The 12801-nt window shown below is 43.4% G+C and overlaps 1 protein-coding gene across 1 annotated transcript; it reads left to right on the forward strand.

The window, feature by feature from the left end:
* The first annotated feature begins 1919 nt into the window (after positions 1-1919).
* On the forward strand, positions 1920-7896 carry LOC125538157 (OVARIAN TUMOR DOMAIN-containing deubiquitinating enzyme 6). The gene is made up of 9 exons (XM_048701452.1): positions 1920-2136; positions 2220-3218; positions 3901-4062; positions 5358-5435; positions 6532-6610; positions 6699-6844; positions 6970-7038; positions 7149-7311; positions 7403-7896. Exons 2-9 carry the CDS (start codon positions 2535-2537, stop codon positions 7645-7647), a joined length of 1626 nt encoding a protein of 541 aa, XP_048557409.1. The 5' UTR covers positions 1920-2136; positions 2220-2534; the 3' UTR covers positions 7648-7896.
* Positions 7897-12801: the final 4905 nt, after the last annotated feature.

The raw sequence follows: 12801 nt of genomic DNA on the forward strand, positions 1-12801 counted from the left end.
TAGGCCCCAAGGAAACGCCGCAAGGAGCCAAAGTTTTGTTCCCAGATTTGTGTGGAGAGCATGGTCATCTGCGATGTCGTACGCCCGGAGATTCGAATTGAATATCTACACGTCTCAAAAGGGCCAGAGGGGATCAGGGGAAATTTACACGTCCCGAAAAAGGAAATCCACATATCTATACGTTTGTGTTGTTTAAAAAAGAAATCTAGACGCAAACTAACATATGATTGGATAGTTAGGAGGATAGTGGTATTCTCAGCCCATTAGGGCTTCTAGTGCTCACATTTATTTCTGAATTTATTTCAAGATTTCCGACGATGCATGTTTAATGAGGGAGACGTTCCTGTCGACAACGAGACGCCTACGATGACTTCGTAGAATCTCAAGATGATATATCGTCTCAGTCTTTCGGAGGTGCTCATAAGGATAGGGTGAGGGTGTGCATGTGCACGTTCATAGAGGTAAGTGTAAGCGCATGTATATAGGTGCTTTGCGTTTGTACCATGTTTAAAAAAAAAATCTAGATGTTGTATGCATCTTCACCTCGTACCTTTTTGTGTTAGGTTTTCGTATACTATCGGAAATCCCTGTACATTTTGGGCCGTTAAAAATGTTGCACTCTCCTTGTAGTGGTCTTCGATGAAGACACATCACCAACGCGTGGACTTCGGTGTCTTTTTCTCTCTCTTTACACCCTTCATGTTTCAGCATCTCACTCTCTTACATTCTCTCGAGCTCTCTCTCATAGTTTCATGTCTGCGCTATTGGCCGTTCACCCACCTCCTCTCCCTCGGCTTCTTTCCCTTTGTGAGTTCTAGTGCAAGCACGGTATATGCCCCAACCAGGGCCTTGGTGTTGGTGCCGCCTTTTGTTTTTGCCTCCACATGTGACGGCAATTAACATCGGTAGTGCCTGGTATAGTTGCTAGTGGTGTGGAGCGTACATGATGTGCAACCACATGCCACCATAGGGCAGGAAGGTAGGGGCACAACCATCGAAGGGAGATTGAGTTAAAGGGCAGATGTTGCAATGGCAGTACTAGCTAGGTAACGTGTGCGCGTATAACAAGGACATGAGAGGAAAGTCGGAGTGAAACCATACATCCATCGAAACTCGTAGATGGACGACATCACAAGTTGGTCTGTGAGTAGACTCAACGGCACCATCGAGGGGCTACGGTAGATTAGTTGGTTTATTTATTGTACACATTTGGCGATTTTCTTTCTTTAATTAGCTTATTGTGTTTTTGCGAATATTTTAAATTAGCTTGATAGATGGGACAAATGGATAGCTTGGAGCGGCTTGGCGAGAATGGAGAGGAGGTGGGGGTTATATATATAAAGAATAGCGTGACATATGGATATAATGGGAAGGTAAAACTTTTTTTTTCTAACAAGCCTTGGTTTTCTTTATTCCTTATCAAAGATTACATCCTTTATAAGCGACTGCATGAGAAAACTAGGGGTTTAATTGACCCACGCACAAATATTTAAGTATACTAAAAAATATCTATCTCATACGCTGCAACATCTACTTTGCTGGGGCATAATAACTTAAAAACGTCGTCAAGAAAACTTGCATGCAACATGCAGTCATGAAAAATTGCTGAACTTGCAGTGGCAGAAAACCCCCTGAGTTATGAGTCGAGATCACCTGCTTACTATCAGACTAAAGAATAGCTTTGAGAAGAAATTCCACAAAAAGAAATGAGAAGAAGAAAAAGAAAGAAATCGTGGTCGAATTGGGCCTCGGCCCAATCTATCTACGCAAATACAAAGCCACAAACTGGGCAACTGGATTCGTGGCAACACAAAACCAAGGGCGTAGCGACTACCGTCCATTCTTCACGGACGCTGCTATGCGGTCCCACATGTCATCCTCGGATGGCCATCTCCCTTCTCCACTTATAAAATGTTGGCACGCTCTCGCCCCTCGTCTCCCTCCCTCCTCTCCATCGTCTTCTTCCCAGCCTCACCTACTGCTACTCTTTCTCTCTCCACCCAAAACTGAATCCCCAAAGCGCCAGCGACAGAATCACGCGACGACGCGAATCTTCGTCCCGTAAACCCTAGCGCGGTCTACCCTCCTCAGCCCGGAGCCGTCTCCGTCGCCTCGCCCACCGGATTCCCCGACGAGGTAACCCGCTCGACCCCCCAACGGAACCCTAGGAAATTTGGTTGTTGTTCCATCGAGATTGATCGAATTGGCGGGCTATTCAGGGTTTTGGGAGGGTGGTGCGCCGCCCCTGCCGTCCGGGGATAGCCTGCGCGTCTCGATCTCGGGGGAGCTAGGGTTTTGTGATCTGAGGCCTCGAGGTCAGCGGCGTCGCCCTGGTTCTGATGAGAATTGGCAGTCTAATGCTCAGATTGGCCGCCGGCGACGACGAGAGGAGCAGCTTCGTTGGCAGCGGCGGCGGAGGCCTCAGGTTCACCGCTCCCAAGGTCCGTACACGGGACAAGGGCGCCCCTATATCCCTCTAAGTCCAGAGGGTTGCTGGTGTTGAGACGTGGAGCCTTCGCTGAAGAAACTGGGGAATGACGAGGATCTTCGTGCAGCGTGGGCCCGGTGGCTCCTCGTCCAACTCGGCTCGCTCGGGCTCACAGGCACTGCAGCAGCAACAGCAGCAGCAGCAGAACCAGCCAGCAGCAGCTGCCCGGGAGGAGGAGCTTACGGTGCAGCCGCAGCCACTGGAGCTCTTGGCTTCAGGTGATACGACTGAGCATCTACTTGAGGGTGGCGAAAGTAGTAGCAATGATCCTTCAAGGCTGGTTGAAACTGTGTCTGAGAGCTCAAGTCATGTGGAAGAGGGATCTGAGAGAGAGAAACCCCCCAAGGATGACTCCAATGTGACCGATCCCCCTTTCTTGATGGAGCTGTCAGGACTCCAGCTTTCGGATCAGTTTGAGCAGGCGAATCCTGTGCAGTCAGGCACTGTGCCATCGCAGATAACCGGCGCAGCATCACACCCACCGCCTCCTCCGGCTCCACCACCAAAACCATCATCATCTGCTAATAATGGGTTGAGGAGAATGGGATCTGGAAGCTCAAATGGTGTGCGGATTGGATCTTCAAGAAGGCCAACTGCTTGGCCACCAGTGGCAGCTTGGACATCTGCTTCGGGTTCTCGCCCTTCTTCCCCTAGGTCACTTGCTGATTGTGAAGGGTACAATAGTGCAGATGAGCAAGGTGCCTGTTACACCTCTAGCTATGATGATTCGGTATGATCTCTTGTCTGGTTCTGTTATGCGTGGACTTTAATTTTGGATCTTAAGCATATAGTTAGTATAGTTAGTTTATGTACTACATCAACATTGATCATATAAAGATAATGGCGTAGATGTTTTGGATTCCTTGCAACTGAATGGTGCACTTTTGTGGGGCTGGGTTTAGTTAGGAGTATGAATAATAGATGATTCCTTTAATTGCTTATTATGATCAGTAAGTAGATATGCCTAAATAATCCTGGTCTATGAAATCTCAATGTCTCCTGCTTATATTTGCTAGTGGCTACTTCTCTACGCACATTGAATGGTGCACTTTCATGGAGCTGTTTTTAGTTAGGAGTATGGTTAATTGCTTTAATTGCTTATTATGACTAGTAAGTAGATATGCCTATATAATCCTGGTCTATAATATTTCAATGTCTCTTGCTTATATTTGTTAGTGGCTGTTTTGCTACGTACACTGAATGGTGCACTTTGCGCAGCTGTTTTTAGTTAAGAGTATAATAATAGATGATTGCTTTGATTGCTTATTCTGATTAGTAAGTAGATATGCCTTTCTAATCCTGGTCCATAAAATGTCATTGTCTCTTGATTATATTTATTAGTGTCTGATTTCTACGTACAGGGTGAGTAAGTATAATTTTGTACTGGTCCTGATGTATTTTATTTCCCTCAGGAAAGGGAGCATATGTTCGAACATGACCTAAGGCGAGTGAAAGGGTTTGAAATAAGAAAGATGGCAGCAGATGGGAATTGCCTGTTCAGAGCAGTTGCTGATCAAGTTTATGGCGATCCAGAAACTTATGATATGGCTAGGCAGATGTGTGTTGACTATATGGTAGGTTGCATATTTTCATCTGAGTAGTAATTTTTCCAGAGTTGAGTTTGTGTTTTCAAGACAATCATTTATTGCCAGTGAGTAGAGTAATAGCACTTATCCCTACACTTTTAATTCATTAACTCAATTCACAAGCTTTGGCTATTCATTATTTTAGCATATTATTTCCTTGTCTCCTTGTTCATGCCACTTTGCTAGGTTTACAATAATCTAGACGTATTTTTTTCTTGAACACGTGCTAAAATGTGTGTTGTTTGTATAAGGAGAACACCAAGAAGGCATGAACTTACAAGGGTAAACCGGCAAAATCTAGAAGAACAAAAAGTTCTAAGCTTACCAAAAACGTAGATGCTACCTAGACGTAAATGATATTTGCTGGATAGTATGTAGTTTAACTTAACCTAGTTCCAGTCTTCTAGTTGATGACTGGTATAGGTTGCTGCCTGGCTGATTGGTGATAGTGAGCCGTCTATTAAGCAAGATAGCTTCAGAGGCAGCACCCAGTAACTCAGGCAGCACTTTGTTAAAAACACTTGCAGCCCTTCCCGTCAAAACTTGTTGCTACTTTACTCTTTTTGGTATTTTTTTGGAAGAATATCATCAAATACTGAATGTGCCATAATAACGCAAAATTCTGCCAATTTCATTGTGAATCAACTGTGCGGTTGAATATCAATGTATGGCATATTGCTGATTGACAATTTTCTTATCTGCCTGCAGGAATGTATCTGATTATATATTATTTTAGATTGTTTGCAGTTTTTTCATCATTTACCCACTCACCTTTATTTAGCAATGTGCCCTGTGGTTTACAGCATAATTTTTTAGTTACACTACTGCCAATGTGGCCACCACTTCCACAGTTAGCTTTCCTAGCAAAATGCTCTACAGTATGGTATTATTTGGTAATTCAGTGTAAGCAGGTGAAAGCATGCGCAAACTACGTGGCTTCTTTGTGCTTGGGACATAGCATAATACATGGAATAAAACTGTTATTACTTCATCTGGTTTAACGTACTTGTCATTTTATTAGCTTCATGCATGTAAAACAAGAGGGTTTAATACTTTTTTAACTTTTGAGTTATCGGCATAGTTAACCCCAAGGACTTTGTACCCATTTACGTAGGTCATTAATATGGGCATTTTATAAAAATGTTCACCCAGAAGCCCAAAATTACATCTATTTGCAAACTGATGCAAACTTCCAAATTTCTTACCTATTTTGGACTGGCGTAGTTAATACTCAGTAGCAAGGCAATTGAAGTGCTCATTGTGTTTTTCTTTTTTCACTCCAGGAAAGAGAGCGGGATCATTTTTCTCAGTTCATGACGGAGGGCTTTACACCATATTGTAAAAGGAAAAGAAAAGACAAGGTAGGGTTTTACATGCCTGGTATGCTTGCTTAAAATGGGTAGGCAAATCATTACTCACATATTTGTTTGTCCCTCATTTGTACAAGATGACTTCCAAGATTAGAATGCCTTTTCCAATTGAATTAATTATTTTATCGACTCCTGTTTGATTTTATACGTCATTCATGTTCCCCCGCACAAGCATTTTCCACCTGTCTAGATCTCGTACTCCTGCAGAGACTTATTTAAAATGTGCTATTTATTCTGTATTTGGTAGTATATGTGCTTTCATATGGGGAGGCAATGAGGCATGCACTTCTCCCTACTTGACCTGTTCTACTGCACACATTTTTTTTTTGTACAGCAATACTGCATCAATGTATATAGGGTATGTTTGGTTTACAACCAATACGAGACATACCAATTTTTTGGCTTGCCCGTAAGATTTGGCTGTTGCTTGGACGGATGCCAAAATTTTGGTTCGCCAAAGCCCGCCCTCAAGTTCCCGTGTAATTTTTGCCAAGGCATGGGCGCACCGATGGCGTGCAAAACTCCTCTCGCCAAAAAGTTGGCAGCCCAGCTCACCTGCTCTACGTATGTGGGGCCTCCTTCTGTACCATAATATTAGAGCAATTAGTGTGACAGATTAACGGGATGAGTACACGCTGACGGAAGCAAGCGCGTCACGTTTCATCTAGCGGCCGTTTGAATAGCGCATGTTTTTAGTTCCGTTCATGCAGCTGCGCAACTAATCCTACTTAACCATGTCTAATAGCAGCTCATACTAGTCTCAGTTTCCATTTCTGTTGGCTCATCATAAAAATTGAATCGGTATCGGACTAAGCAATAATTAATACAAGTTCTCAAAGTATTTGTGAACTTAGTTGGCTCCAAAAAATTGGCAGGTGCAATGGCTATAATCCAAATAACAGTGATTTACCAAATTTTCTGTCCTGCCAAAATTTTGGCTGGGGCTCAAACCAAACACACCCATAGTCAGGAGCTGCCTTCAAATCAAATACAAAAAAGGAGTCATGTGATACAAGGAAAAAGTTAGCACCTTAGCTTCTTTATGATTGCAATGGATTTTATGTTGATTGGTTACCTGATTTTCTAGGTGTATGGCAATAACATTGAGATCCAGGCATTTGCTGAGATGTACAATCGTCCAATTCACATATATTCATACAGTACAGGTAAATTTTGGTCTAGCATTTTAACCCTGCTTCTTTGTAACCTCAACTCTCTCACTCTCAGTCTCATATCGGTTTGCTCTTGTTGCAGAGCCTATTAACATTTTTCAGGGAAGTTATAACACAGATGTTCCTCCGGTTAGGTTAAGTTACCATCACGGTAACCATTATAATTCAGTTGTTGATCCTCGTCGGCTGACAGTTGGGGCAGGCCTTGGATTTAGCTCCCTTAGAGGGGTAAGCCTTCGGAAACTTCCTTGTCGGGCATGATTCTTGGTGGTTATTATTTCCCTATTAACCATTTTGTAATGGATGGTTTTGTGAACTGTTTGTGTTAAATAAACTTCCACTTGTGTGTATAGACCAACAGTGTTGACAGAGACCAAGTGAAGGCTGCAATAAAAGCTCAGCAAGATCAGCAGATTGAGAACGTGAGTTGTCTACTTTCTGTGTTCTTACTTTCCATCAAAGCATGTTTGTAAGTAAACAGGTGAAATCATCAAATGGCGTGGGCTTGATGCTTGTGTTTGTGCAATTTTAGGCACTTTTGGCTGAAGGGCGACTCTACTCTGATCTGGAGTTAACTGAGAAGGAAATAGAGCGGATGGTGATGGAGGCCTCTCGGGCAGAGTATCTGAACCAGCAGCAAGTTAACTTCAGAGAGTCATCAAGGTCAGGGGCAGAGCCATCTTCCTCCGCAGCAAGTAAGCATCCTTCTCTTGTTGTTTGAGGAAATTTATAGTGTTCCATTGATCGGTTGTTTGCCTGAAACTGGGATGCTTTCGTGCTCTGTAGTTAGTGGATCATCTGGTTCGGCAGCGGATAGAGGCAGTGAGAATTGTTTCGTACTCCCAGACACGGTGCTGACTCGCAGCATGCAGTTGCTTCTGGCAATGGGCTTTAGTTACATGCAAGTGATGGAAGCCTACAGTATATTCGGAGAGGACATGGACTCGATGATCTGCTACCTGGTGGAGATGGGAGGCACCGGAGCCTCCGCAGGCGGCAGCAACCGCCGGAAAGGGAAGGCTGCTGAGTGATGTGTGCACCTTTCTAGAGGCGACTGAGGATCGAAGTTATCAGGCGTAACTTTCAGGACTACATACAAAATAACGATAGCCTCTGTGAGTTAAGAAGACATCGATGTTGTGCTGCCATTTTGGGGAATATATAATAAATAATGAATAAAAGGTACTCTCAAGAGACTCTCTATTCGATCTGGTGTTTGAATGGTGTCTGTTGTAGTACGTACTTTTGATCTGTTGAGTCAAGCTGCTCCCTTGTGACCATTGTGGTGCTCACCTGTGATTATGTCTGTCTAGTTTTGTTAAGCTGTGCAACATGTCTCAGTGCACTTGCAAAACGAGCCATGCCCAACACTTGCAGAATGAGGCATGCTTTGAGCTGTTGAGCAGCTTAAAATGAAGAATCGTTTTGGGCAACTAGATTTCACATGGTCATGAGATTATAGGGTAGGAAAACACGTTCAGAATCACAGAAGTTTGTAGGATGGACCGTGTGGTAGAGCAATGACGTGTATTCGAATAAACCAGGGCCGATCCTTTCCAAATTAGTTCTCCCCCTTTCTCTCGACCCTTCTCCTCTCTTCTCCTTGAGAGTCTCTCCCGTGAGCTCGGGCAAGGCCCGGATCTGCGCCACCGGTGTTGCTGGCCGGAGTGGAGATAGTAGTTTAGGTTTAGCTCCACTTTGGTGGTGTTTGGCCTTGTGCTAGTTTGGTGTCATGCCGCTAGGGTGAGCTAGCGAGCTCCATGGTGGAGGAATGGAGGAGGAGACGAATCTGGCAAAGCCCTTCTAAATAAGCTCGCTAAGGCCCTTAGGAGAGACGATGCGAAGGGCCTGCCGTTTCCTCCATGCCGTTGAGGTGGCGGACGAAGAAGCAGTGGGGATCCTTGTTTCGTTTGTCTCGTGGCGGGTTTGCCTCGTCAGATCCCAGCTTCCGACGAGGTTGGCGTCGATCCCTGACTTGTGGGAGGTTCTTTGGCTCGTCAGAGCTGTCGAGCGGCGAACATGCTGTTGGGCTTCGTGTGTATCATCAGCGGTGGTTATGGGGAGGCTAAGGCTCCAGTCCTCGCCGACGAGCCGCTGATTCCTATGGCCGTAGGGCGTCCCTCTTTCTTCCTCCCGACCATGTTGCCAAAGGGGAGGCAGCGCAGCTTCGGTTTGGTGTCCACGGTGTTCGCTGTGGAGGGCTCGACGGACCAAGTGGTCTCGTCCCCGGCGCCGGCGAGTTCAGTGTTGTTCTCAAGCTGTTTTGAACCCAATCATATTTCCTGTTCTCTGTTTGGGGTCCTCTTTGCAAAAGTCAAGGACTTGGTTGTATTTTCCATTTTCTTTTGGATATTGATGTAATGTGGGCGTTTATGTTTATCTAATGGAATGGGTCTGGGTCCTTCGGGATCCTACCTTTATTCCCCAAAACAAGAATAAACCAGAGATAGATAAAAGGTTAAGCAAGCGCAAAACCGATGTTTGAAATTTTAAGGGTGAGGCCATAGTTGGCGCATGTTGGCCTCTTCACCACCTGTTAGATGTAGCAACAACAGCACGGCTTAAACCGCATTGAAGATTTTATGGTGTATTTTAGTAATTGTAGAATTAGATTCCTTGAAACTTGTTCAAGCTTTCAATGGCATAATCTAGGTGTAGAGTCCCTACGTGGTGAAATTACATATGAGGAGAATAATCTTAAACTATGAAAGGTGCCCTTGTGTGGTAGAACCAGGTCTTCCACCAGACGGTTCATCTTTCTTTTTACTAGTTGTTTTTTCTTGATAGGTGTTGGCGCAAATAGGCACAAACCCCCTCTCTCCTTGGCTTGGTTCATTAACTTTCTTCTTCTTTATGGGTCGTAAACGTTTTCTTGCGCGTGCAGTTTTCTGTTCAACGTTTTTAACGCGTGCATTTTTTCAAAAGCGGACCGAGCTGGTTTTGTGAAGATTCTAGAAGCTTCCAGATGGACAGCTTTGGGAAGCTTCTAAAAGCTTTCGTATGATTTTGGGAAGCTTCTGACCAATTTTTTCTTTTTTGGTTTTCTGGAAGGCTTTTATTTGGTTTTTCCTTTTATAAATGCGTGACCATTTTTCGTGAATTTTTGCCCAAATTCATGACCTTTTCTAAAAAAATGTGAACATTTTCCTTAAATTTATAAACTTTTTCACTTTTGTGAAGTTTTTTCCTTAGAAATATGTTTTTTAAAGCACGTGAACTTGTTTTTCACTTGCATGAATTTTTTTGAACTCGTGAACTTTTTCAAGGTCGTGATCTTTTTTGAATCGGAAGAAGTATTTTTTAACCCGTGAAATTTTTCGAGTTTGTGAACTTCTCTCAAATCCATGATTTTTCTTGAATCCCATGATTTTTTAACTAGTGAACCTTTTCAAGTTTGTGAACATTTTTTAAAACCGTGTTTTTTTCTCGATTCTCGTGAACATTTTCTGAATGTTTGCTTTTTAAAGCAATTTTTCTTGAAAAGTCCACAGTGGACCAGCCAACCACGACCAGCGAACCAGGAAAACCGGTGTGCCCCGATCGAACGCTCGCATCCTTGTGTGGGCCGGCCCATGAGGAGGTGCCTGTAGGCGCTGGTTACCCTCCCTGGCGCTTAAAGCGCTTGGGAAGGGGTCTCTAGGGGAGGTGTGTGATAGCCTGGCTTAAAAGGGATGATAAACTACTCATATCATAAGGAATTCCTTGTTTTTCGGAAGCCCATTTAGATAGAACTTCAAAGTTAAGTGTGTTCAGCTTGGAGTAATTTCAAGATGGATGACCGACCGGGAAGTTGCTCCTGGTTGCGCACGAGTGAGGATAAAGTGCGCGGAAAAGACTAGTATTGATCTGTGGGGCCAGTCTAGATCCTGCCAGGAGTAACGACCACTGGCGGGAGTGTCCGCGGTGTTACAAGTTGGTATCAGAGCCGACCCTCGAGGTTACACCTATGTTTGCGGACAGGTGCGCGGTCATGTTGTGCACGACGTTTGTGACCCGTCATGGCACACAACATGACACATGTGCCGGACTAGATGCACAGACGTTTGTGCCAAGAGGGAACATTCCCGTGGCCCGACGAGGATGTAGGTTCCTCTGAGTGGGGGTGTATGTGATAGCCTGACTTAATAGGGATGATAGACTACTCATATCAATAAGGAATTCTTTTTTTCCGGAAGCCCATTCAGATAGAACTCCAAAGTTAAGCGTGCTCAGCTTGGAGTAATTTTAGGATGGGTGACCGACTGGAAAATTGCTCCCGAGTGTGCATGAGTGAGGACAAAGTGCGCAGAAAAGACTAGTATTGATCTGTGGGGCCAATCTAAATCATGTGAGGAGTAACGACCACCGGCGGGTGTGTCCGGAGCATTACAAGGTGCTTATAGCGAAATAAACTAGTTATCTCTTAATCATCAATGCTTATTTGTGGAAGATAGACGTTTAATTAGACACACCTTAAGGTAGATTTTGAGGAAGCTTATAGATTTTTTAAAAAATTGTTATGATTAAAAAAGGAATTTCTTCTAAATACACTAGTTGGGTAACACAGACAATGGAGAAAGGAAAAGTAGCTGTCATGGTAAACGATCAGATTGGTCCTTTCTTTGAAACAAAAAAGGGCTAAGACAGGGAGACCCTTTCTCTCCTTTCCCTTTTTAATATAGCCATGTATATTCTCAATTTACTTCTAAAAGCTCAATATTTAGGATTGGTCCAGGGCTTAGCTCAGAAGTATGTTGATGGAGGTGTTAGCATGCTTTCAATATGCTGACGACATCGTTGTGCTAAGGCTTCTACTGCAGCAAGGTTTTCCCGGCTTCGGTGAGGGAGGGGCAAGGACGGCAATGCGCCTTTGACTTGCTTCGGCGCTAGTAGTCATCGCTAGGTGGTCTATGGATCTAGATGTATTTTTACTTCTGGTGTTCTTTGTACTACCTTGATAGTTGATGAATAGACTTAAAGTTATCCTCGCAAAAAATATGTTGATGATATGATTTTTATGTTTCAAGATAATTTAGAGAGTGCTAGAAATGTGAAATTGATTCTTTGTTTGTTTGAGCAACTTTTGGGTTTGAAGGTCAATTTTCATAAAAGTGAAGTTTTATGTTTCGGGGAAGCTAGAGCTAAACAGGAGAGGATGCTGTGACAGGAAGAGGATAATGTTAAAAAAATATCATTTTGTGAAGTGGGAAGATGTCCATGGACCAAAAGATATGGGAGGCTTGGGGTGTTGTACTTGGACATAATGAACATTTGTTTACTCTGTAAATGGATCTGGAAATTGGAAAATGAGAAGGGGGTGTGGTTGGACCTAGTGAGGAATAAATATCTAAGAAAGTGTACTCATAGGAATAGTAAAAGTAAACCTGGACATGCTCATTTCTGGCAGGGGCTTATGAAAGTTAAACATGTTTTCTTACAATATAGTAGGAAGATGGTGGGTAATGGTGAAAGGACTTTGTTTTGGAATGATGTTTGGTTAGGAGATAGGCCGTTAAGCTTGAAATTTCCTAGGCTGTATTTGCTTACTTTTAGTGTTGCTAATGCCCTTTCTGAAGGCATGAGTAAGATTAGATTCGGAAGGATTCTTTGGGGGGAGACGACTGATATGTGGTATGAGTTGAAGGAAATTTGTAAGGATGTTGTGCTAACAAAACAAGGTGATACGTGTTCTTGGTTGCCAGATAAAACTGGCAAATTTACTGTTCGATCATTGTACTTGGTTTTAAAAACTAATCAGGTTCCATGGCCACATAGAAAGTTGTGGTATGTTAAAATCCCTTTGAACATTAAAGTGTTTCTTTTGTTGGTTTTCAAAAATAGTGTTCGAACTAGAGATAATTTGGCCAAACGAAACTATAAGGGAAGGATGTAAGCTATAGCTTTTGTGATCATAATGAAATAGTAGAACATTTGTTTTGTACTTGTGTGGTTGCTAGATTTGGCGTGGTTAGGAGTGTGACTGGTAGTTGATATACCTTGTAGGATAGATGAATTTAGTGGCTGGATAGAGAGGTTTCCTAAACATCAAAGATAGGTGATAGTTGTGGGTGTTGCGGCAGTTTTCTGGACTTTGTGGAAAGCTAGGAACTCTGCTACTTTTCATCATAGTTATGCGCATGATCCTAGTGTATTGTTCCATCAAGTTTCTTACTGGATCTCTTATTGGGTGGGCCTATAGTGGAAAG

Source organism: Triticum urartu, chromosome 2 (assembly GCF_003073215.2).
Source record: "Triticum urartu cultivar G1812 chromosome 2, Tu2.1, whole genome shotgun sequence".
In the NCBI taxonomy this organism is placed as follows: domain Eukaryota; kingdom Viridiplantae; phylum Streptophyta; class Magnoliopsida; order Poales; family Poaceae; genus Triticum; species Triticum urartu.

Bases quoted from the DNA above. Each gene is read 5' to 3' on its own strand.
- LOC125538157 (XM_048701452.1), top strand. From the start codon at position 2,535: ATGACGAGGATCTTCGTGCAGCGTGGGCCCGGTGGCTCCTCGTCCAAC. The intron at 6,611-6,698 runs GTAAATTTTGGT...CTCTTGTTGCAG, and splicing joins CATATATTCATACAGTACAG to AGCCTATTAACATTTTTCAG. The intron at 7,039-7,148 runs GTGAGTTGTCTA...GTGCAATTTTAG, and splicing joins AAGATCAGCAGATTGAGAAC to GCACTTTTGGCTGAAGGGCG.